The 26,360-nt window shown below is 38.2% G+C and overlaps 1 protein-coding gene across 1 annotated transcript in view; it reads left to right on the top strand.

Annotated features, from left to right (window-relative positions):
* The window catches only part of DNAH14 (dynein axonemal heavy chain 14), a 400,834-nt gene that overhangs the window by 158,459 nt on the left and 216,015 nt on the right, over positions 1-26,360 (top strand). The window contains exons 23-26 of the mRNA XM_070474451.1: positions 4,214-4,385; positions 5,660-5,764; positions 5,857-5,975; positions 6,742-6,816. Coding sequence (XP_070330552.1) covers positions 4,214-4,385; positions 5,660-5,764; positions 5,857-5,975; positions 6,742-6,816 — 471 coding nt within the window. The remainder of the gene's footprint in view (positions 1-4,213; positions 4,386-5,659; positions 5,765-5,856; positions 5,976-6,741; positions 6,817-26,360) is intronic.

Raw genomic sequence — 26,360 nt, 5'->3', positions numbered from 1 at the left:
GTTTCACCCAGTGGGTGGGGTTGGACGATTGGTTTGTCAAGGTTTCCTGGTTAGGGAAGCTTGTGTCAGTGTTCTGGTGCGTGGAATTGGATTTCTTCTCTCTGGAGTGCAATGGAGTGTCCAGTAATGAGTTTTGTGATAGGTCTCTGTGTTAGGTGTGACTTTGGAGAGCCTGTATGTTGACACTCAGGTCTATGTTCCTGCATTGCTAAAGAATTTGCGTGGTATGTCTTGTACTGGAGCTTATTGGCTCTTGGGTGGTGGTTGGTTTTGGTGTAGGTATGGAGGCTTTTGGATGGTCTCTTATTCCTTAATGTTCCATGTAGTCAGTTTTCTGGTTTTCTCAGGATTTGGGCTTAAGTCTCCTGCCTCTGGATTTTAGTTTTATTCTTCCAATAGTCTCAAGACTTCTCCAACTATACAGCACTGATAATAAAACTTCTAGGTTAATGGTGAAAAGATTCTCCACCGTGAGAGACAACCAGAGAGGTTCACAGAGTTACATGAAGAATAGGAGAGGGAGGAAGGAGATAGAGATGAGCAGGAGGAGAAAAAGGGGGGACTCAAGAGGAGAGAGACAGATCTACGCAGTTATCTGTTCCCAAAGTGTTCTCCATATCCCAGACACCCACAAAGATTCACAGAGTTGGATTGGGAAGAAAAGGGGAAAGGAGGAAATAGAGGTGTTCTGAGGTAGAAAACAGAGAGTCAAAAGTGGGAGAGTAATCACCACACTCCTGAATAGAAATGGGAACTGAATATTGGATTCTTAAATGTCCAAAATTTATATCACATACTGAAAAACAAAGATTAAAAATCTAGTGTAGTGGTTAGACTCTTTGAAATACAATATTTAAAAACAAAAACACACAAAAAATTTAGAAATGTATATGAAGTTCGGTTTAAAAATAGGGTTTCTCTCTCTTTTTTTTTTTGGCAAGGTTATAGTGAAATGAAAATGAAAATTAAGGAATAATAGAGGAGTATTAGAGGACTTTAAAAGGAAATAGGAGAGAAAAACAAGAAAAAGAAAAAAAAAATTTTTTTCCTAATAAAAAAAATCGTAAAAATATATGAAAATGAAAGTTGAGGAGTAATGGGGGAGTAATAGGGAATTTTAAAAGAAAATAAAAGAGAAAAAATAAAAAATTAAAAAAAAGGAAAGGAAAAAAAATTTTTTTTAATTAAAAAAAATATATACATATATATCTAGGAATTTCTCTGGAGTTGTTGCGGTCAGTGTAGTTTCAGTTCAATTTCAGATAGCTCCTCTTTCCAGCTTACACTTCTCGATATCTATAGGCCCCTTCCGGTGTAGTCGGTGTTACCTTCAGGGATTTTAATCTGTTGCACCGGTCCTTTCTGAAGCGGTTCCCTTTGTTTATTTGGCTTCTGTTTGCCGTCTCTTCGGTGTCTAATTTCTGCCCTGACACAGGCGGGCGGAGGTGATCTCTTATTTAGGTTCTCTAGTTCAGTTCAGTCCTGCTACGGGGAGGGCGGGGCGCTGCAGACAGATACCGCTCTGTGTGGATAGCGCTCACCGTGTTCCGGCCACACTGGGTTTGCCCTGCTCACGGGTGTCGGTGCTTTCCCCGTCTACACTGCTCAGGCTCCCAGCTGCTCTACATGGAGCGGGCCCTGCGTTGAGTGCGGTTCCAGTTTTCGGGTACTCCACAAAAGCGCGGATTCGGTTACGCCTGCGTTTTGTGCCTTCCCTGGCCTGAGCAGTTCAGGCAGCCAGAGGCTTGGGCACACTCTCCCCGGGTATGGCGCGCTTTTTCCTTCCGTGGACCCAGCGCGCGCCGCCAGTCGGGTCTCAGGAAGTCTTTAGATAGGAACCGGGGGCCTGTTTGCAGTGTGGGAGGGGGTGGCTTCTCAGGGGCTGAGTTTGCCCTCCCCCCGCCCCCCCAGCAGGGATGGGCCGGCTCTTCTCTGGAGTTTCTCAGTCCCTTTGTTTTGCGAACCGCCGGCAGTGTGTTCGGCCGGTTAATTTTGACCCTTGCTATCCCACAGTTTAAAAAAGCTCCCTCCGATTGCTCTCAGGGTCTTTGGGCCAGTCCTTACCCTAAGCAATGCCGCCCGCTCCTCTCCGTTCCACCCCCGCTTGTTGCTGGCGGGTACGGGCGTCTGGGGTACTTTTCTGCTGGGAGTTGCTTTTAGGCACGTAATCTGTGGGCCTTGTTTAATTTTTCCTCCCAGTTAGATTGCCGAAAACTTCCCCCAGTCCCGCCAGAGCGAGGGTTTCCTGGTGATTGGAAACTTCCTCTATTAAGACTCCCTTCCCGTGACGGGTCTCTGTCCGTAGCTCTTTTGACTCCCTTTTTATCGTTTATATTTTGTCCTACCTCCCTTTGAAGACAATGGGCTGCTTTTCTGGGCACCTGATGTCCTGTGCTAGCGATCAGAAGTTGTTTTGTGGAATTTGCTCAGCGTTCAAATGTTCTTTCGATGAATTTGTAGGGGAGAAAGTGGTCTCCCCGTCCTATTCCTCCACCATCTTGGCTCCTCCTGAGACATTACTTTGCTAACAAAGGTCCGTCTGGTCAAGGCTATGGTTTTTCCAGTGGTCATGTATGGATGTGAGAGTTGGACTGTGAAGAAAGCTGAGCGCCGAAGAATTGATGCTTTTGAACTGTGGTGTTGGAGAAGACTCTTGAGAGTCCCTTGGACTGTAAGGAGATCCAACCAGTCCATCCTAAAGGAGATCAGTCCTGGGTGTTCATTGGAAGGACTGATGCTGAAGCTGAAACTCCAGTACTTTGGCCACCTCATTCGAAGAGTTGACTCATTGGAAAAGACCCTGATGCTGGGAGGGATTGGGGGCAGGAGGAGAAGGGGACGACAGAGGATGAGATGGCTGGATGGCATCACCGACTCAATGGGCGTGAGTTTGAGTAAGCTCCGGGAGTTTGTGATGGACAGGGAGGCCTGGCGTGCTGTGATTCATGGGATCACGAAGAGTCGGATGCGACTGAGTGACTGAACTGAACCGATATATATATATTACATAACTTTTCAGGACCTACTGTATAGCGTAGATAACTCAGTATTTGGTAATAACTTGTATGGGAAAAGAATCTGAAAAAGAATGGATATATGTATATGTATAGCTGAATCACTTTGGTGTATCTTGAAACTAACACAACATTGTAAATTAACTATTTTCCAATTAAAAAAAATTTTTAAGTCTTTCCCGTCAATTTCTTCTCCACCTCAACCTCCAAGCTATTCAGATTGGAGCTGGGTAGGATGGGAGAGGGAAATTGCGTGAGCAGAGAAAGTGAAAGAACCTCTGAAACACACTTCCTGAAAACACTTCCTTTGTTAAACTCCAACAGCAATAGCAACAAAACTCAATATATCACTAGATTACCATGCCATATGTGGAGTTTGCTTCTCTGTTCCAAGGAGGGAAAATAATGATAATCTGTAAAGGAAAATTTCTATACTTATGTTGAACCTGCTTTACATTTCCTAATCTTCTAAGATTAAATAATTACTAATAGAACTCGGATTTTCTTATACATGCCTTTATATTCTTGCTCCTAAGCCTAGTGCCCTCTCTGCAGTTCTCTTCTTTAACACTCGGATCAAATACCTTCTTCCCCAAAACCTCTCCCCAAATTGCATTTCCTTTCTAGGATTTCAGTAGCCCTTTGTTTTATTACATTTTGTAGGACGCAGATTGTTTCAACTTATTTTATATAGAAGTTGGTATGTATGTATCTTCTCTCTCTGACTCAGTGTTAATATTATCTTATTAAATGATGAATGTATGTCTAATTTACCCTAGTATTCCCTACCAAGTACATCACTTGTACATAATAGACATTCAAAAAAATCTTTAGTTAGTGATTGGTCAGCAAAAATATAATCTCAGTACATTTTATAAATTGAACAATGTTGTGCTGTGCTGTGCTTAGTCGCTCAGTCTTGTCCAAGCTCTTTGCGACCCCATGGATTGTAGCCCAGCGGCTCTTCTGTCCATGGGGATCCTCCAGGTAAGAATACTGGAGTGGGTTGCCACACCCTCCTCTAGGGGATCTTCCCAACCCAGGGATTGAACCCAGGTCTTCCGCAGATGGATTCTTTACCATTGGAACCACCAGGGAAGCCCTAAATTGAACAATATTCAGTGGCAAATGCATCTAGGTTATGGATTTTAATTATAGCCCCTTCAAAAACAAAATTATCTCAAATTTTCTTTCTAAAGGCAGCTCCCAGCAGAAGCAAAACTCTTCTCTCAAGTCATTTCCATGTGGAAAGAAATCATGTTAAAAATGCACAACAAACTGGATGCTTTGCACATAGCTACCTCTGCAGGAGTCCTTGAAATTCTGCAAAATTGCAATATACATCTTGAATATATAAAGAAAAATCTTGAGGTAAAACTATAGCAATTGTGAAGTGGAGAATCATTTAACCTGCAAAATGTAATGCACTACAGAAACTAATTCCCATGTAGATTTTCTTCTTTACTCTAGCAGCCAACAATATTTCAAACTCTCACCATATATAAGTTAATGAAAATGCTATTAAAAACAATAAAAAAGTGGTTGAATCAATCTAGATGACATTAGGCAAAGTATCAAATTTTTGAGTGCTTAGTTTTTCTTAACTTTAAACTGGGAATAACTCTTACCTTGAGGGATTTTTGTGTTAAATGAGATAATGAATTTAAAGCACAAGAGCTGGCACAAAGAAAGTAGTTAATAATGAATGTTATCTATATTAGCACCACAACTATTGTTAAGTTGATAAAATCAGCAGAAGTTGAATATTTTGATGATTGTATAAATTAAGTTATTGGTTCATATATTTTTATATTTCCAGTACATTAAAACATCAGCTAACCATGCATATCTTTAAAAACTGGTTTCAATATTTGAGATTTGTGGTGGACATACTCACTTTACTTCATAAACCAAGATTTTTTTCCCAGACATTCATCCCTTTTGCTTGTTGAACATAAGTCTTAGTGGTTAGCCCTCCAGAATACCCACATATGGCAGTTACAATCTACAGAAAGTTCTCTGCCCATATGTGTGTGTATGTGTGTATAATGTATATGTTTAATGAGATAATTTAAAAAGTCTGTTGCAAACAAGAAATTGAAGATATAGGAGAGTAGTAAGTAAAACAGGGATAGTTTACCCACATAAGTGAGTCATATCTCTTCCTCTGAAAAGAAGAGTTTAAGATTGATGTGAACACAGATAAATTGTGGGTAGGGGTGGAAATACCGGACTTCCCTGTATAGTAGAATGTGAAGTGGCCTGCTGAAATGACAACTTATTCTCCAGGAGGATAGGAGAAGAGCAGAAAGTTGGGAATGCTGGAAAGCAATGATGATAATACTAAAATACGGTGCTTTATTAATGATCAATAATATGTGTGTGTGCATGTATGTAAGACTTGGATTTTTTGCTTTTGTTTTAAATTGCTTTAGTTATAGTTTTTTTTTTTGTTAGTAATTTAAGTATAAGTTTTGTTGAGCATGTATAAGTATGTATAAATATGTTGTTTTGACTGATACTACTGTGTATACTGAAACTTTAATAATGTGGCTTTTATACATAAATGTAGGCACAAATGATAATGTAATTCATATCATGATTAAACATACACTCTGAATTGTATTTCTTTTGAATCTGGACAGGACTATCTTGAAACTAAAAGAATGATATTCCCAAGATTTTACTTTCTTAGCAATGCTGAACTTCTTGATATTCTATCTGATAGCAGAAATCCTGAGTGTGTACAGGTAAAATCATTCATTATTCTCTGTTCAGCAATGTTATTATCCAACCAAGTCAGAATTTTATAATGTTATTGACATTTGTTTCTGGCCCACAGCCTCATCTTGTGAAATGTTTTGAAAATATAAGACACTTATTGATATGGAAACAAGAAATTGGCCCTCCTGCTGTGATAATGTTCATATCTGCTGAAGGAGAAACTCTTGTACTGCCAAAGTATGATATCTATGTTATAAACTAAGCATTTAGACTCTGTAAATCTTCATTATTTAAAACCTTTGCTTGTAAGTTTCTGACATTTCATAGACATTTGCTAATCGAACTATTTCTTCAAAGATAATTTACTTATGTAGAGTTTTACCTTTCCATATCTATATATATTAATATATCCTGTAAGCCAACACAAAGTTTCATTATATGAATATAAGTAGGAAGGAAATTTGCTATTTGCTTAAGGTTGCTGATGCTACTCCCACTGCTGTTTCCTCTGACTTCTGGTTTTGTCGTGAATGGTTTCCTGGTTTTCTTCCATTACACTAGTGCAATTTGCCAGCCCTTGTAAGGGCTCTCTAACCTTTGGCATGAGGTTCCTAAAGTGAGTTGATTAAAAAATACTGTGCCCAAACCTTCCCATTCACAAATCCTCTAACCGGGCCCTGACCTTGGCTTGCTTTTGGAAGATTTATTAAGGAAGCCAAAAAATGCTTTGTAATATTTACCTATTTTGCAAATTCACATTTTACTGGATCCTCTTAACTTTGCAGGTTTATTGTTTTGATGTCAAAATTTCCTAAAACTAGGTGATCTATTTTCTAATTTAAGATCTAGAAATACCAAAGACAGTATAGAATTATAGTCCTTTGGCCCATGAATATTATAGGTGTAGTTTTAAGACAGTTTTACAGACTGACCAAAGGAATGAAACATGAACAAAAATAATAAAAAGAATTCTTCATAATAATTATTTTTGAAAATATTATAGGAAAATCCGTATAAGAAGTGGTATAGAACAATGGCTGGTAAATGTAGAGAATACCATGTTTGATCTGGTAAAAAAGTAAGTACAATTTTCAAATCCTAAGATTATATATATATGCATACATGTTTTTAAGCTTGTTTAATTATCTACTAATATAAGTGGGCAGTATCCAGAGAAATATATGGTAAAGTCTTTTATGAAATGGGTTTTGATAGAACACAATGGCACATGACTAAATAGAAAATACTCATTTTTGCAATGTAAATGTCAGTTTTAGTGTGTACTCATGGACAACATTTGGACAGCCTTGTATACTTTGAAATTCATAAGTTTCTGAAGACTGGCCAGGACCAGAACTGATATCCATCTCTGCCTGCTTTTAAAAAACGTAGTGCCCAGGAACCCTCTCGTTGCAGCCTACTTCAGTACTCTGCACTTCTGTCCCACTTTTGCTTCCTAAGATTGCTTATTTGCTTTAGTTTTTTTAATGCTCTCCTTTTTATATTTCTATCATTACAATCTGTTTTAAAGAAAGAGCCTCAGGGTGTGAATTTTTAAAACTAATTTGACTAGATCAGTCTTTTGCATTTCTAATTATTTACTTCTAAAACTGTTCAAATGCATCTGACAGGGGAGTTCTTCATATCTCAATGCAGGAAGAATTTGGTGAGAGGCAAAGTGATAGATGGAGCCTCCCAGGAAGAATACGCCAGCAATGCTGGAGACAGTTTGATCCCTAAGTGAGGAAGATCCCCTGGAGAAGAAAATAGCAACACACTGTCCAGTATTCTTGCCTGGAAAATCCCATAGACAGAGGAGCCTGGTGGGCTAAAGGCCATGGAATTGCAAAAGAGTCAGACACTAAACAATTAAACCACAATAACAAAGTGATAGATAAGAAATGACTTACTAGAATAGCTTGCTTGTGAGGCTTACAAGCTGGTGAGCAAGAGGGTGCCTCCCTTGAGAGGCTATAGTTTTATAATCAAAGGAAAAGTGGAGAGAGGGAAAAGACCACCTTCCTTCTCATTCTTGACTAGAGATCACATAGCTGTCATCAGCTCCTCCTTTTCATCAGATGGGGGAGTTTTCTTGTCCCTTCATGGACAAACTGGGATCATCATGGCACTACTCAAATCAGCAGAAGGATGGTATATACTAAAAATGGTAAATCATCTAATATTCTAGTATAATGTCACATTTTCCATTAGTACATGAGAAGAGCATGTCCTAGGAACCATTAACTTACCGAACTCACTGGGCCGGATGTGGGTCTCATGGCATCATTGTTTAATTGTTTGGGGGCATATCGCATGCTTTCTTGGCATAGTTTCATTGCTAAGCAAGCCTGCTTCACTTTGTAGTTAAGTAAACCTGCTTTCTTGAGTGATCATTAACTTCAGGGGTCTCACATACTTTTTTCTTTACTTACAATCCTCTAGTGGAATTAAAACTATTTAATTGACTTCTTTGGTGGCTTAGATGGTAACCTTGTTTCTAATTTTATTGGGAAAGCTTCTAATGTTTCACCATTTATGATACTTAGGTTTCTGGAATATACCCTATATCAAAGTCAAGTATTTTATTCTATTCCACGTTTGCAGAGTTTTTTAATAAATAAGGATGTTTAATTATATCAAGGACTTCCCAGGTGGCTCAGTGGTAAAGAATCCACCTTGCCTGGGAAATTCCATGGACAGAGGAGCCTGGCAGACTACCACCCATGGGGTTGCAAAGTGTCGGGCATGACTTAGCGACTAAACAACAAGAACAGCAATTACATCAGATATATTATGAATCTACTGAGAAACTCACATGCACTTTGGCCTTTAATTTGTGGATGTCATGAATTATATGAATAACTTTCCTTATGTTTAACTTTCCTTGATTTTTTAATTTATTTATTGGCTCTTTATTTCCTAAGATGCATGCATGCATGCTAAGTTGCTTCAGTTGTGTCCGAGTCTGTGCGACCCTAGGGACAGCAGCCCACCAGCCTCCTCTGCCCACAGGATACTCTAGGCAGGAGTATTGGAGTGGGTTGCCATTTCCTTCTCCATTTCCTAATAAAGCTATCTTAAAATATTTCCTACTTTTTGTGGATTCATCAATTTCTTTTGTGTTTTTAATATCTATCATGTATTTTGATGCTATGTTGTTATTCATAAACTTTCTTTGTAGAGTGTTCTTTTAGTAAAATATCAGTATTTATACCAGTTAGTATTTTTTATTTAATACTAATAATGCTATACTTGTTTCCATAATCACAAACATTTATATCACAATGTTGTTTTTAACATTTCTGTGTCATGTAAATATTTCTTGAATGAAGAATGGATTTTAATTCTTGCTTTTATTTTGTTTTACTTTCTACCAGTACTAAAGTACTTTTCAGTCCTAGTTAGTATGTATGCCCAAAAGATCCATTGTCTGCCTTTTTTTTGTCTTATGTCCACCTGGGATGCTCATGTCCATGATGCTCATATCCATGGACTCCTTACCCTCTAGCTTCCAGCTGGGTAGGGCAAATGTGAGACTCTCTGTTTCTCTTACTACAGTTTTGACAGAATCTAAGTTCCTTTACCTGAAGTTACAGCTTTTGACAAATGGCCCTTCTCCAAAGTCCCCAACAAACCCTCACCAGTTTCCAGTAATATTGTTCCCTTTATTTGTTCAATCCTTTGATGATAACAATGACCCCCATTTGATAAACTGTGATACTTCACTAGCCCTGCTGGTTCCTTTAACCCTGCCCTCATCCTCTGCAGAGTGTAACTTCATTGAACTCTCTTCAAGTAATCTTTTGAATGTGCTGTTTCCTGCTGACTGATATGCTGCCTTTCAGCAGTTATTTTTATTATCAACACACTTGGACTCCTGCTTGCCATTCTGTTGTTTTCTAACTGGACTTTTGGTTTGGGGTTTTCTTTTCACTTACTATTGTTAGACTGAGTTTCTTAATCTCTTTTATTGTAGCTGTGCTAAAGTTACACTTTTTTTTCCTAGTGAATACTCAATATTTTAATATACTTAGTGAAGCATTTTAATCAAATTCTATAGTATCTCTGATTTTTCCCCAAAGAGCATGAGTCAATTCATAATTCCCTCTCATCATCTTGTAATTATTTAGGAATTTATTCCAGATTGCTCTTAGTTCTCTATTTATAGGTCAATAATTATCCATGCTTGGGCTTCCCTGGTGGTTCAGATGGTCAAGAATCCACTTCCTGGGTTGGGAAGATCCCTTGGAGAAGGAAATGCAACCCACTCCATCATTCTTTCCTGGAGAATCCCATGGACAGAGGAGCCTGGTGGGCTGTGGTCCATGGGGTTGCCAAGAGTTGGACATCACTGAATGACTAACACTTTCAATTATCCATGCTTAGCAAATTTGTGGTTTGTTTTGTTTTCATTTACTTCCTCATTTTTGTTTTTCTGTTGGTAAGGATTTCTGCTCTTTTTCTTGTTATTGATTTCTCTAAAATGTTTCACCATTGTTGGTTGTCTGTTCATATTTATACTGGCAAGTCCCTCTTCTCCTATAAACAAATATTAGTTTCTAATTACAAATATTAGTTTCTAATATCTGTACCTATCTGATTGTAGGTATTGCTTGACAAGCAGAATGTACAGGACCTCGTCTGCGAGTAGTTTCTCTTTCAATGTATGGAGGTTGCTTTTCATTTCTGCTGGCAGTCACAAGCTACCCATGACACTTTACTGCCACTCTAGTTCCAGCACTGTTTCATTATCTTGTTTCTTATGGGAAAATGCCAATGTCAGCTTTCTTTGTTTCCTTCCTTCCTCTCTTTACTTCCTTCTCCTCCTTTCTTTCTTTCCTACAGTCTTTTAAAATGTGTGGAGTTATTTCAGGCTTCACTCTGCTTCTCTGTCCATCCCCAAACCTAGGAGAACTCCACCAAGCATTTCTCTGGGTTTTCATTCTGAGTGGCTAACAGCAGCTCAGGATGGGGGAATGGGGAGTTGGAGGAGGCAGAGGCCCATTCATTTCCCTATTGAGGAAGCCCTCTCTTAATTAATTTTCCTAAAGATTCATCCTGGGCTCCCTCCTGCATTTGTTCAATCTCAATATTTTTTCCATCTGCTAGAAAATTTTCAAGTCTTTGATGCACTGGAGCATACTTTCTTGTTTTCCAACTCTTTATATGTATAATTTTTCATGTATTTTCTCTCATTTGAATGAATATGGTTTAGAATGAAGACAGGACTGTTTAGTTAGAAATGTCAATCCACTTTCTCCTGATAGATTTTTTAAAAAATCAGAATAAATATTTCCAAAACTATGGGAGAAATAAATTGTACTGCACTTGTGTGTATATTCATATAAATATAAACATGGAAAAAATAAATATCAAAATAAAAAGCAAAGAACTAACAAAACCCAAGCTAAAGATCATAAATATTAATGTAAGTATGTTTATTAACTGAGATCAAAATAAAAACGTAACTAGATGCTGTTTGGGAGATACAGCAATGCAATAAGTTACAAAAGAAACAGTAAAGATAGTTCATGAAACAGTGAAAATAAGGCCATTAAATTAAAGATTTTAATTGGTGAAAGGTGCATTTCCCACTGATATTACTTTGAAATAATTAAGAAGTTATTATAAATATACTTCTCAGCAGCAAAGATAAGAAAATAATAAAAATAGACACCATTTGTAATGCAGCAAACATTTAAAGAATAGTCATTTAAAATATTCTAATAAATGTTGATAACTTTTTAAAATGAAGCCATTTAAGCATTACAAGAAAATAAATTAATTTAGGGTTGAGAATTTCTAAGGCATGATGTCAGAAATAAAGCAAAAGATTGAAGAATTTCACCATATAGAAACTTTGGGGAGGAGCCAAGATGGCGGAGGAATAGGACGGAGAGACCACTTTCTCTCCTACAAATTCATCGTAAGAACATTTGAACGCTGAGCAAATTTCACAAAACAACTTCTGATCGCTAGCAGAGGACATCAGGCGCCCAGAAAAGCAGCCCATTGTCTTCGAAGGGAGGTAGGACAAAATATAAACGATAAAAAGGGAGTCAAAAGAGCTACGGACGGAGACCCGTCCTGGGAAGGGAGTCTTAATAGAGGAAGTTTCCAATCACCAGGAAACCCTCTCACTGGCGGGACTGGGGGAAGTTTTCGGCATTCTAACTGGGAGGAAAAATTAAACAAGGCCCACAGATTACGTGCCTAAAAGCAACTCCCAGCAGAAAAGTACCCCAGACGCCCGTACCCGCCAGCAACAAGCGGGGCAGAACGGAGAGAAGCGAGCGGCATTGCTTAGGGTAAGGACTGCCCGAAGACCCTGAGAGCAATCGGAGGGAGCTTTTTTTTAAACTGTGGGATAGCAAGGGACAAAATTAACTGGCCTGAACACACTGCTGTGGTTCGCAAAACAAAGGGACTGAGAATCTCCAGAGAAGAGCCGGCCCATCCCCGCTGGAGGTAGGAGGCAGGGGGGAGGGGAAAAGGGCAAACAGCCCCTGAGAAGCCATCCCTCACACTTCAAACAGGCCTCCGGGTTCTAGCTAAAGACTTCTTGAGACCCGACTGGCGGCACGCACTGGTGCCGCGGAGGGAAAAAGCGCGCCGTACCCGGGGAGAGAGCGCCCAAGCCTCTGGCTGCCTGAGCCGCTCGCCGCGGAGGGAAAAGGCGCGCTACACCCCGGGAGAGTGCGCCCAAGCCTCTGGCTGCCTGAGCCGCTCAGGCCGGGGAAGGCACAAAACGCAGGAGCAACCGAATCTGCACTTTTGTGGAGTACCCGAAAACTGGAACCGCACTCAACGCAGGGCCCGCTCCATATAGAGCAGCCGGGAGCCTGAGCAGTGTAGACGGGGAAAGCACTGACACCCGTGAGTGGGGCAAACCCAATGTGACCGGAACACGGTGAGTGCTATCCACACAGAGCGGTATCTGTCTGCAGCGCCCCGCCCTCCCCGTAGCAGGACTGAACTGAAATAGAGAACCTGAATAAGAGATCACCTCCGCCCGCCTATGTCAGGGCGGAAATTAGACACCAAAGAGACGGCAAACAGAAGCCAAATAAACAAAGGGAACCGCTTCAGAAAGGACCGGTGCAACAGATTAAAATCCCTGAAGGTAACACCGACTACACCGGAAGGGGCCTACAGATATCGAGAAGTGCAAGCTGGAAAGAGGAGCTATCTGAAATTGAACTGAACCTACGCTGACCGCAACAACTCCAGGGAAATTCCTAGATATATATGTACATATATTTTTTTTAATTTAAAAAAAAATTTTTTTTTCTTCCTTTTTTTTTTATTTTTTATTTTTTCTCTTTTATTTTCTTTTAAAATTCCCTATTACTCCCCCATTACTCCTCAACTTCCATTTTCATATATTTTTACGATTTTTTTAATTAGGGAAAAAAATTTTTTTTTCTTTTTTTTTTCTTTTTCTTGTTTTTCTCTCCTATTTCCTTTTAAAGTCCTCTAATACTCCTCTATTATTCCTTAATTTTCACTTTCATTTCACTATAACCTTGCCAAAAAAAAAAAAAGAGAGAGAGAGAGAAACCCTATTTTTAAACCGAACTTCATATACAGTTCAAAATTTTTTGTGTGTTTTTGTTTTTAAATATTGTATTTCAAAGAGTCTAACCTCTACACTAGATTTTCAATCTTTGTTTTTCAGTAGTATGTGATATAAATTTTTGTCATTTAAGAATCCAATATTCAGTTCCCATTTCTATTCAGGAGTGTGGTGATACTCTCCCACTTTTGACTCTCTGTTTTCTACCTCAGAACACCTCTATTTCCTCCATTCCCCTTCTCTTCCCAATCCAACTCTGTGAATCTTTGTGGGTGTCTGGGCTACGGAGAACACTTTGGGAACAGATAACTGCATAGATCTGTCTCTCTCCTCTTGAGTCCCCTTTTTCTCCTCCTGCTCACCTCTATCTCCTTCCTCCCTCTCCTATTCTTCATGTAACTCTGTGAACCTCTCTGGTTGTCTCTCACGGTGGAGAATCTTTTCACCATTAACCTAGAAGTTTTATTATCAGTGCTGTATAGTTGGAGAAGTCTTGAGACTATTGGAAGAATAAAACTGAAATCCAGAGGCAGGAGACTTAAGCCCAACTCCTGAGAAAACCAGAAAACTCCTGACTACACGGAACATTAAGGAATAAGAGACCATCCAAAAGCCTCCATACCTACACCAAAACCAACCACCACCCAAGAGCCAATAAGCTCCAGTACAAGACATACCACGCAAATTCTTTAGCAACGCAGGAACATAGACCTGAGTGTCAACATACAGGCTCTCCAAAGTCACACCTAACACAGAGACCCATCGCAAAACTCATTACTGGACACTCCATTGCACTCCAGAGAGAAGAAATCCAATTCCACGCACCAGAACGCTGACACAAGCTTCCCTAACCAGGAAACCTTGACAAACCAATCGTCCAACCCCACCCACTGGGTGAAACCTCCACAATAAAAAGGACCCTCAGACCACAAGAATACAGAAAGCCCACTACAGACACAGCAATCTAAACAAGATGAAAAGGCAGAGAAATACCCAACAGGTAAAGGAACATGAAAAAAGCCCACCAAGTCAAACAAAAGAGGAGGAAATAGGGAATCTACCTGAAAAAGAATTTAGAATAATTATAATAAAAATGATCCAAAATCTTGAACACAAAATGGAGTTACAAATAAATAGCCTGGAGACAAAGATTGAGAAGATGCAAGAAATGTTTAACAAGGACCTAGAAGAAATTTAAAAAAGTCAATTAAAAATTAATAATGAAATAAATGAGATCAAAAACACTCTGGAGGGAACCATGAGTAGAATAACAGAGACAGAAGATAGGATAAGTGAGTTAGAAGATAAAATGGTGGAAATAAATGAAGCAGAGAGGAAAAAAGAAAAAAGAATCAAAAGAAATGAGGACAACCTCAGGGACCTCTGGGACAATGTGAAACGCCCCAACATTCGAATCATAGGAGTCCCAGAAGAAGAAGACAAAAAGAAAGGCCATGAGAAGATACTCGAGGAGATAATAGCTGAAAACTTACCTAAAATGGGGAAGGAAATAGCTAACCAAGTCCAAGAAACCCAGAGAGTCCCAAACAGGATAAACCCAAGGCGAAACACCCCAAGACACATATTAATCAAATTAACAAAGATCAAACAGAAAGAACAAATATTAAAAGCAGCAAGGGAGAAACAACAAATAACACACAAAGGGATTCTCATAAGGATAACAGCTGATCTATCAATAGAAAGCCTTCAGGCCAGAAGGGAATGGCAGGACATATTTAAAGTAATGAAAGAGAACAACCTACAACCTAGATTACCCAGCAAGGATCTCATTCAGATATGAAGGAGAACTCAAAAGCTTTATAGACAAGCAAAAGCTGAGAGAATTCAGCACCACCAAACCAGCTCTTCAACAAATACTAAAGGATCTTCTCTAGACAGGAAACACAGAAAGGTGATATAAACGTGAACCCCAAACAACAAAATAAATGGCAACGGGACCATACCTATCAATAATTACCTTAAATGTAAATGGGTTGAATGCCCCAACCAAAAGACAAAGGCTGGCTGAATGGATACAAAAGCAAGACCCCTATATATGCTGTCTACAAGAGACCCACCTCAAAGCAAGGGACACATACAGACTAAAAGTGAAGGGCTGGAAAAAAATATTCCATGCAAACGGAGACCAAAAGAAAGCAGGAGTCGCAATACTCATATCAGATAAAATAGACTTTCAAATGAAGTCTGTGAAAAGAGACAAAGATGGACACTACATAATGATCAAAGGATCAATCCAAGAAGAAGATATAACAATTATAAATATATATGCACCCAACATAGGAGCACCGCAATATGTAAGGCAAACGCTAACGAGTATGAAAGAGGAAATTAATAGTAACACAATAATAGTAGGAGACTTTAATGCCCCACTCACAACTCTGGATAGATCAACTAAACAGAAAATGAACAAGGAAACACAAACTTTAAAGGACACAATGGACCAGCTAGACCTAATTGACATCTATAGGACGTTTCACCCCAAAACAATCAACTTCACCTTTTTCTCAAGTGCACACGGAACCTTCTCCAGAATAGATCACATCCTGGGCCATAAATCTAGTCTTGGTAAATTCAAAAAGATTGAAATCATTCCAGTCATCTTTTCTGACCACAGTACAGTAAGATTAGATCTCAATTACAGGAAAAAAAATTATTAAAAATTCAAACATATGGAGGCTAAACAACACGCTTCTGAATAACCAACAAATCATAGAAGAAATCAAAAAAGAAATCAAAATATGCATAGAAATGAATGAAAATGAAAACACAACAACCCAAAACCTATGGGACACTGTAAAAGCAGTGCTAAGGGGAAGTTTCATAGCATTACAGGCCTACCTCAAGAAACAAGAAAAAAGTCAAATAAATAACCTAACTCTACACCTAAAGCAACTAGAGGAGGAAGAAATGAAGAACCCCAGGGTTAGTAGAAGGAAAGAAATCTTAAAAATTAGGGCAGAAATAAATGCAAAAGAAACTAAAGAGATCATAGCAAAACTTAACAAAGCTAAAAGCTGGTTTTTTGAAAAAATAAACAAAATTGACAAACCATTAGCCAGACTCATTAAGAAACAAAGGGAGAAGAACCAAATTAACAAAATTAGAAATGAAAATGGAGAGATCACAACAGACAACACTGAAATACAAAGGATCATAAGAGACTACTACCAGCAGCTCTATGCCAATAAAATGGACAACTTGGAAGAAATGGACAAGTTCTTAGAGAAGTATAACTTTCCAAAACTGAACCAGGAAGAAATAGAAGATCTTAACAAACCAATCACAAGCAAGGAAATCGAAACTGTAATCAGAAATCTTCCAGCAAACAAAAGCGCAGGACCAGATGGCTTCAGAGCTGAATTCTACCAAAAATTTAGAGAAGAGCTAACACCTATCTTACTCAAACTCTTCCAGAAAATTGCAGAAGAGGTAAACTTCCAAACTCATTCTATGAGGCCACCATCACCCTAATTCCAAAACCAGACAAAGATGCCACAAAAAAAGAAAACTACAGGCCAATATCACTGATGAACATAGATGCAAAAATCCTTAACAAAATACTAGCAAACAGAATCCAACAACATATTAAAAAAATCATACATCATGACCAAGTGGGCTTTATCCCAGGAATGCAAGGATTCTTTAATATCCGCAAGTCAATCAATGTAATACACTACATTAACAAATTGAAAGATAACAACCATATGATTATCTCAATAGATGCAGAAAAAGCCTTTGACAAAATTCAACATCCATTTATGATAAAAACTCTCCAGAAAGCAGGAATAGAAGGAACATACCTCAACACAATAAAAGCTATATATGACAAACCCACAGCAAGCATCACCCTCAATGGTGAAAAACTGAAAGCATTTCCCCTGAAATCAGGAACAAGACAAGGGTGCCCACTCTCACCACTGCTATTCAACATAGTTTTGGAAGTGTTGGCCACAGCAATCAGGGCAGAAAAAGAAGTAAAAGGAATCCAGATAGGAAGAGAAGAAGTGAAACTCTCTCTGTTTGCAGATGACATGATCCTCTACATAGAAAACCCTAAAGACCCTACCAGAAAATTACTAGAGCTAATCAACGAATACAGTAAAGTTGCAGGATATAAAATTAACACACAGAAATCTCTTGCATTCCTATACACTAACAATGAGAAAACAGAAAGAGAAATTAAGGAAACAATACCATTCACCATTGCAACAAAAAGAATAAAATACTTAGGAGTATATCTACCTAAAGAAACAAAAGACCTATACATAGAAAACTATAAAACACTGATGAAAGAAATCAAACAGGACACAAACAGATGGAGAAATATACCGTGTTCATGGATTGGAAGAATCAATATTGTCAAAATGGCTATACAGCCCAAAGCAATCTATAGGTTCAGTGCAATCCCTATCAAACTACCAACGGTATTTTTCACAGAACTAGAACAAATAATTTCACAATTTGCATGGAAATACAAAACACCTCGAATAGCCAAAGTAATCCTGAGAAAGAAAAATGGAACTGGAGGAATCAATCTGCCTGACTTCAGACTCTACTACAAAGCCACAGTCATCAAGACAGTATGGTACTGGCACAAAGACAGAAATATAGATCAATGGAACAGAATAGAAAGCCCAGAGATAAATCCACGAACATATGGTCACCTTATCTTCGACAAAGGAGGCAAAGATATACAATGGAAAAAAGATAACCTCTGTAACAAGTGGTGCTGGGAAAACTGGTCAACCACCTGTAAAAGAATGAAACTAGAACACTTTCTAACACCATACACAAAAATAAACTCAAAATGGATTAAAGATCTAAATGTAAGACCAGAAACTATAAAACTCCTAGAGGAGAACATAGGCAAAACACTCTCTGACATAAATCACAGCAGGATCCTCTATGACCCACATCCCAGAATATTAGAAATAAAAGCAAAAATAAACAAATGGGACCTAATGAAATTTAAAAGCTTTTGCACAACAAAGGAAACTATAAGCAAGGTGAAAAGACAGCCCTCAGATTGGGAGAAAATAATAGCAAACGAAGCAACAGACAAAGGATTAATCTCAAAAATATACAAGCAGCTCCTCCAGCTCAACTCCAGAAAAATAAATGACCCAATCAAAAAATGGGCCAAAGAACTAAACAGATATTTCTCCAAGGAAGACATACAGATGGCTAAAAAACACATGAAAAGATGCTCAACATCACTCATTATCAGAGAAATGCAAATCAAAACCACAGTGAGGTACCATTACACGCCAGTCAGGATGGCTGCTATCCAAAAGTCTACAAGCAATAAATGCTGGAGAGGGTGTGGAGAAAAGGGAACCCTCTTCCACTGTTGGTGGGAATGCAAATTAGTACAGCCACTATGGAAAACAGTGTGGAGATTTCTTAAAAAGCTGGAACTAGAACTGCCATATGACCCAGCAATCCCACTTCTGGGCATACACACTGAGGAAACCAGATCTGAAAGAGACACGTGCACCCCAGTGTTCATCGCAGCACTGCTTATAATAGCCAAGACATGGAAGCAACCCAGATGCCCATCAGCAGACGAATGGATGAGGAAGCTGTGGTACATATACACCATGGAATATTACTCAGCCATTAAAAAGAATTCATTTGAATCAGTTCTAATGAGATGGATGAAACTGGAGCCCATTATATATAGCGAAGTAAGCCAGAAAGATAAAGACCATTACAGTATACTAACACATATATATGGAATATAGAAAGATGGTAACGATAACCCTATATGCAAAACAGGAAAAGAGTCTCAGATGTATAGAACAGACTTGTGGACTCTGGGAGAAGGCGAGGGTGGGATGTTTCAAGAGAACAGCATTGAAACATGTATATTATCTAGGGTGAAACAGATCACCAGCCCAGGTTGGGTGCATGAGACAAGTGCTCGGGCCTGGTGCACTGGGAAGACCCAGAGGGATCAGGTGGAGAGGAAGGTGGGAGGGGGGACCAGGATGCGGAATACATGTAAATCCATGGCTAATTCATTTCAATGTATGACAAAAACTACTGTAATGATGTAATGTAATTAGCCTCCAACTAATTAAAAAAAGAAAAAATAAATTTAAAAAAATAATAAAATAAAAAAAGAAAAAAAGAAACTTTTAAGTTCTGTATGAAAAAAGATACTCACCATAACAATATTAAAACATGTACTCTTGGAACATAATAAGTGTGGTGTTAAAATGTGAGGATATTTTTCATAATTATATTTTCTTCATTACTTTAAAAAATTATTTTATTTTTTGTACTTTAAAAAATTTTTTAAATTTCTCTTTTGCTAATCTTTTTTTCTTTTTTAATTAACTTATTTACTATTTCACTTTACAATATTGTATTGGTTTTGCCATACATTAACTTGAATCCTCCATGGGTGTCATTTTAATTGGAGGTTAATAACTTTACAATATTGTAGTGGTTTTTGCTATACATTGACATGAATCAGCCATGGGTGTACATGTGTCCTCCATCCTGAACACCCCCCTCACCTCCCTCCCCATCCCATCACTCAGGGCCGTCACAGTGCACCAGACCTTTGCACCCTGTCTCATGCCTCAAATCTGGACTGGCGATCTATTTCACATACGGTAATATACATGTTTCAGTGCTATTATCTCAAATCATCCCACCCTCACCTTCTCCCACAGAGTCCAAAAGTCTGTTCTTTACATCTGTGTCTCTTTTGCTGTCTCGCATATAGGGTCATCGTTACCATCTTTCTAAATGCCATATATATGCGTTAATATACTATATTGGTGTTTTCTTTCTGACTTACTTCACTCTATATAACAGGCTCCAGTTTCATCCACCTCATTAGAACTGATTCAAATACATTCTTTTAAATAGTTGAGTAATATTCTATTGCGTATATGTACCACAACTTTCTTATCCATTCATCTGCCGATGGACGTCTAGGTTGCTTCCATGTCCTGGCTATTGTAAACAGTGCTGCGATGAACATTGGGATACATGTGTCTCTTTCAATTCTGGTTTCTTCGGTGTGTATGCCCAGCAGTGGGATTGCTGGGTCGTATGACAGTTCTATTTTCAGTTGTTAAAGGAATCTCCACACTGTTCTCCATAGTGGCTGTACTAGTTTGCATTCCCACCAACAGTGTGAGAGGGTTCCCTTTAATCCACAGCCTCTCCAGCATTTATTGTTTGTAGACTTTCTGATAGCAGTCATTCTGACTGGCATGAGATGGCACCCCATTGTGGTTTTGATTTGCATTTCTCTGATAATGAGTGATGTTGAGCATCTTTTCATGTATTTGCTAGCCATCTGTATGTTTTCTTTGAAGAAATGTCTGTTTAGTTCTTTGGCCCATTCTTTGATTGGGTCGTTTATTTTTCTGGAATTGAGCTGCATGAGCTGCTTGTATATTTTTGAGATTGATTCTTTGTCAGTTGTTTCAATTGCTATTATTTTCTCCTGTTTTGAAGGCTGTCTTTTCACCTTGCTTATAGCTTCCTTCGTTGTGCAAAAGCTTTTAAGTTTAATTAGGTCTCAGTTGTTTATTTTTGCTTTTATTTCCATTACTCTGGGAGGTGGGTCATAGAGGATCCTGCTGTGATTTATGTCACAGAGTGGTTTGCCTATGTTTTCCTCTAGGAGTTTTATAGTTTCTGGTCTTACATTTAGATCTTTAATCCATTTTGAGTTTATTTTTGTGTATGGTGTTAGAAAGTGTTCTAGTTTCATTCTTTTGCAAGTGGTTGATCAGTTTTCCCAGCACCACTTGTTAAAGAGATCGTCTCTTCTCCATTGTATATTTTTGCCTCCTTTGTCAAAGATAAGGTGTCAATAGGTGTGTGGGTTTATCTCTGGGCTTTCTATTTTGTTCCATCTATCTATATTTCTTTGTCAGTTCTATACTGTCTTGATGACTGTGGCTTTGTAGTATAGTCTGAAGTCAGGCAGATTGATTCCTCCAATTCCATTCTTCTTTCTCAAGATTGCTTTTGGCTATTCGAGGTTTTTTATATTTCCATACAAATTGTGAAATTATTTGTTCTAGTTCTGTGATAAATTACTGTTGGTAGCTTAATAGGGATTGCATTGAATCTATAGATTGCTTTGGGTAGTATACTCATTTTCACTATATTGATCCTTCCAATCCATGAACATGGTATATTTCTCCATCTATTTGTGTCCTCTTTGATTTCTTTCATCAGTGTTTTATAGTTTTCTATATATAGGTCTTTTGTTTCTTTAAGTAGATTTATTCCTAAGTATTTTATTCTTTTCATTGCAAGGGTGAATAGAATTGTTTCCTTAGTTTCTCTCTTTCCTCATTGTTAGTGTATAGGAATACAAGGGATTTCTGTGTGTTAATTTTATATCCTGTAACTTTTCTATATTCATTGATTAACTCTACTAATTTTCTGGTGGTGTCTTTAGGGTTTTCTATGTAGAAGATCATGTCATCTGCAAGCAGTGAGAGTTTTACTTCTTCTTTTCCAATCTGGATTCCTTTTATTTCTTTTTCTTCTCTGATTGCTGCGGCTAAAACTTCCAAAACTCTGTTGAATAGTAGTGGTGAGAATGGGCACCCTTGTCTTGTTCCTGACTTTACGGGAAATGCTTTCAATTTTTCACCATTGAGGATAATGTTTGCTGTGGGTATATCATATATGGCTTTTATTATGTTGAGGTATGTTCCTTCTGTGCCTGCTTTCTGGAGGGTCTTTATCATAAATGGGGTTTAATTTTGTCAAAGGCTTTCTCTGCATCTATTGAGATAATCATATGGTTTTTATCTTTCAATTTGTTAATGTGATGTATCACATTAATTGATTATGCAAATACTGAACAATCCTTGCATCACTGGGATAAAGCCCACTTGGTCATGATGTATGATCTTTTACATCATGTAAAAGATGTTTTTGGATTCTGTTTGCTAGAATTTTGTTGAGGATTTTTGCATCTGTGTTCATCAGTGATATTGGCTTGTAGTTTTCTTTTTTTGTGGCATCTTTGTCTGGTTTTGGTATTAGGGTGATGGTGGCTTCATAGAATGAGTTTGGAAGTTTACCTTCCTCTGAAATTTTCTGGAAGAGTTTGAGTAGGATAGGTGTTAGCTCTTTTCTAAATTTTTGGTGGAATTCACCTGTGAAGCTGTCTGGTCCCGGGCTTTTGTTTGGAAGATTTTTTTATTACAGTTTCGATTTCCATGGTTGTGATATGTCTGTTAAGATTTTTTGTTTCCTCCTGGTTCCGTTTTGGAAGGTTATACTTTTCCAAGAATTCATCCATTTCTTCCAAGTTGTCCATTTTATTGGCACATAGTTGCTGATAGTAGTCTCTTATGATCCTTTGTATTTCTGTGTTGTCTGTTGTGATTTCTCCATTTTCATTTCTAATTTTGTTGATTTGATTCTTCTCCCTTTTTTTCTTGATGAGTCTGCCTAATGGTTTGTCTATTTTATTTATCTTCTCAAAGAACCAGCTTTTAGTTTTGTTGGTTTTTGCTATAGTCTCCTTTGTTTCTATTTCATTTATTTTTGCCCTAATTTTTATGATTTCTTTCCTTCTACTAACCCTGGGGTTCTTAATTTCTTCTTTTTCTATATGCATTAGGTGTAAAGCTAGGTTATTTATTTGATTATTCTCCTGTTTCTTGAGGTAAGCTTGTATTGCTATGAACCTTCCCCTTAGCACTGCTTTTACTGAACCCCATAGGTTTTGGATTGTTGTGTTTTCGTTTTCATTTGTTTCTATGTGCATTTTTATTTCTTTTTTATTTCTTCTGTGATATGTTGGTTATTCAGAAGTGTGTTGTTTAGCCTGCATATGTTTGTATTTTTAATATTTTTTTCCTGTAGTTGACATCTAATCATATCACATTGTGATCAGAAAAGATGCTTGAAATGATTTCAGTTTTTTTTTTAATTTACCAAGGCTAGATTTATGGCCCAGGATGTGACCTATCCTGTGGAATGTTTCCCGTTCACTTGAGAAAAAGGTGAAATTCATTTTTGGGGGGTGAAATGTCCTATAGATATCAATTAGGTCTAACTGGTTCATTGTGTCATTTAAGTTTCTGTTTCTGTTTCCTTGCTACTTATCTGTTGGATTGTTCTAGGTGTGAGTGGGGTATTAAAGTCTCCCTCTATTATTGTGTTACTGTTAATTTCCCCCTTCATACTGGTTAGTATTTGCCTTACATACTGTGGTGCTCCTATGTTGGGTGCATATATGTTTATAATTGTTATGTCTTCTTCTTGCATTGATCCTTTAATCATTATGTAGTGTCCTTCTTTGTCTCTTTTCATGACCTATATTTCAAAGTCTATTTTATCTGATATGAGTATTGCTACTCCTGCTTTCTTTTGGTCTCCATTTGCATGAAATATCTTTTTCCAGCCCTTCACTTTCAGTCTGTATGTGTACCTTGTTTTGAGGTGGGTCTTTTGTAGACTGCATATATAGGGGTCTTGTTTTTGTATTCATTCAGCTAGTCTTTGTCTTATGGTTGGGGCATTCAACCCATTTACATTTAAGGTATTTATTGATAAGTATGATCCCATTGCCATTTACTTTGTTGTTTTGGATTCGAATTTATAAACCTTTTCTGTGTTTCCTGTATAGAGAAAATCCTTTAGCATTTTTTGAAGAGCTGGTTTGGTGGTGCTGAATTCTCTCAGCTTTTGCTTGTCTGTAAAGCTTTTGATTTCTCCTTCATATTTGAATGAGATCCTTGCTGGGTATAGTAATCTGGGTTGTAGGTTTTTCTCTTTCATCACTGTAAGTATGTCCTGCCATTCCCTCCTGGCTGAAGAGTTTCTGTTTAAAGATCAGCTGTTATCCTTATGGGAATCCCCTTGTGTGTTTTTGTTGCTTTCCCCTTGCTGCTTTTAATATTTTTTCTTTGTGTTTGATCTTCGTTCATTTGATTAATATGTGTCTTGGGGTGTTTCACCTTGGGTTTATCCTGTTTGGGACTCTCTGGGTTTCTTGGATTTGAGTGAATATTTCCTTCCCCATTTTAGGGGAGTTTTCAACTATTATCTCCTCGAGTATTTTCTCATGCCCTTTCTTTTTGTCTTCTTCTTCTGGGACTCCTATGATTCGAATGTTGGGGCATTTAACCTTGTCCCAGAGGTCTCTGAGGTCGTCCACAAAATTTTTTAAATTCTTTTTTCCTCTCTGCTTCATTTATTTCCACTATTCTATCTTTCACCTCACTTATACTCTCTTTTGCCTCAGTTAATCCACTGTTGGTTCCCTCCAGAGTGCTTTTGATTTCAGTTATTGCATTATTCATTATTGATTGACTCTTTTTATTTCTTCTAGGTCCTTGTTAAAGATTTCTTGCATCTACTCAATCCTTGTCTCTAGTCTATTTAACTCCCATTTTGTTTTCAAAATTTTGGATCATCTTTACTATCATTATTCTGAATTCTTTTTCAGGTAGACTCCCTATCTCCTCTTCTTTTGTTTGGTTTGGTGGGCATTTATTGTTTACCTGCTGAATATTTCTCTGCATTTTCAATTTGCTTAGATTGCTGTGTTTGGGGTGGCCTGTCTGTAGGCTGGACTTTTATGGTTCCTCTTTATTGTGGAGGTTGCTCCCTTGGGTGGGGTTGGACCAGTGACTTGTCAAGGTTTCCTGGTTAGGGAAGCTTGCATCTGTCTTCTGGTGGGTGGAGCTGGATCTCTTCTCTCTGGAGTGCAATGAAGTGTCCAATAATGACTTTTGGGATGTCTATGGGTTTGGTGTGACTTTGGGAAACCTGTATTTTAATGCTCAGGGCTGTGTTCCTGCCTTGCTGGAGAATTAGTATGTCTTTCTCTGGAACTTGTTGGCTCTTGGGTGGAGCTTTGTTTCAGTGTAGGTATGGAGGCTTTTGGATGAGCTCTTGTCAATTAATGTTCCCTGGAATCAGGAGTTTTCTTGTGTTCTCAAGTTTTTAATTTAAGCCTTCTGCCTCTGACTTTCAGTCTTATTCTTACAGTAGCCTCAAGATTTCTCCATCCATACAGCACAGATGATAAAATATCTAGGTTAATGGTGAAAAGAGTCTCCACAGTGCGGGACACCAAGAGAGGTCCACAGAGTTACATGAAGAAGAGGAGAAGGAGGAGGGAGATGGGGTGACCAGGAGAAGAAGAGGGGGAGTCAAAAGGGTAGAGACCAATCTAGCCAGTAATCAGTTCCCTAAGTGTTCTCCACAGCCCAGAACGTCCAGAGAGATTCACAGATTTAAGTAGAGAAGAGAAGGGGGAGGGAGGAGATAAGAGGTGACCTGGGGGAGAAAAACAGGAGAGAGCAATCAAGCCAGTAATCACACCCCTAAGTAAAAATGGGTACTGAAGATTAGATTCTTAAAGGTACAAAATGGATAACAAATACCAAAAAGCAAAGATTAAAAATCTAGAGTAGAGGTTAGACTCTCAATAATACAGTATTAAAAATACAAAACAAAATCAATCACAAAACTTATAAAATATATATATATATGAAATTCACTTTAAAAATAGGATCTTTTTTGCAAGGTAATAGTAGGTTACAAAAATGAAAATTAAAGAAGTGATAAAGAACTTAAAAATTTTAAAAATGATAATAAAAATATATCTAGCAATTTCTCTGGAGCTGTTGTGGGCAGTGTGGGGTCAATTCAGTTTCAGAAAGTTCCTTGTTCCAGGTTATACTTCTTCTCAAGGTCTATATAGAAGACCTTCTCTATAGAGAAGACCCCTTCCAATGCTTAGTCAATGTTAACTACAGGGTTTTAATCTGTTGCACCTGTCACTTCCAGAGTGGTTCCCCCTTCTTTGTGTATTTTGGCTTCCTTAGTTTGCAAGTCTCTTCAGTGTCTAATTTCTGCCCTGACACAAGGGGGCGAAGGTGGTCACTTATTTAGGCTCCCTTGTTCAGCTGTGCTGCGGGGAGGGAGGAACCCTGCAAACAAACATCACTGGCGTGTGTGGGAGTGCTCGCAGTGTATGGACCACACTGGGTTTGCCCCCGCTCACAGCGGTCTGT

The sequence above is a fragment of the Odocoileus virginianus genome, chromosome 11 (genome assembly GCF_023699985.2).
Source record: "Odocoileus virginianus isolate 20LAN1187 ecotype Illinois chromosome 11, Ovbor_1.2, whole genome shotgun sequence".
Taxonomy (NCBI): Eukaryota; Metazoa; Chordata; class Mammalia; order Artiodactyla; family Cervidae; genus Odocoileus; species Odocoileus virginianus.
This window is presented reverse-complemented; position numbering and strand designations above follow the sequence as displayed.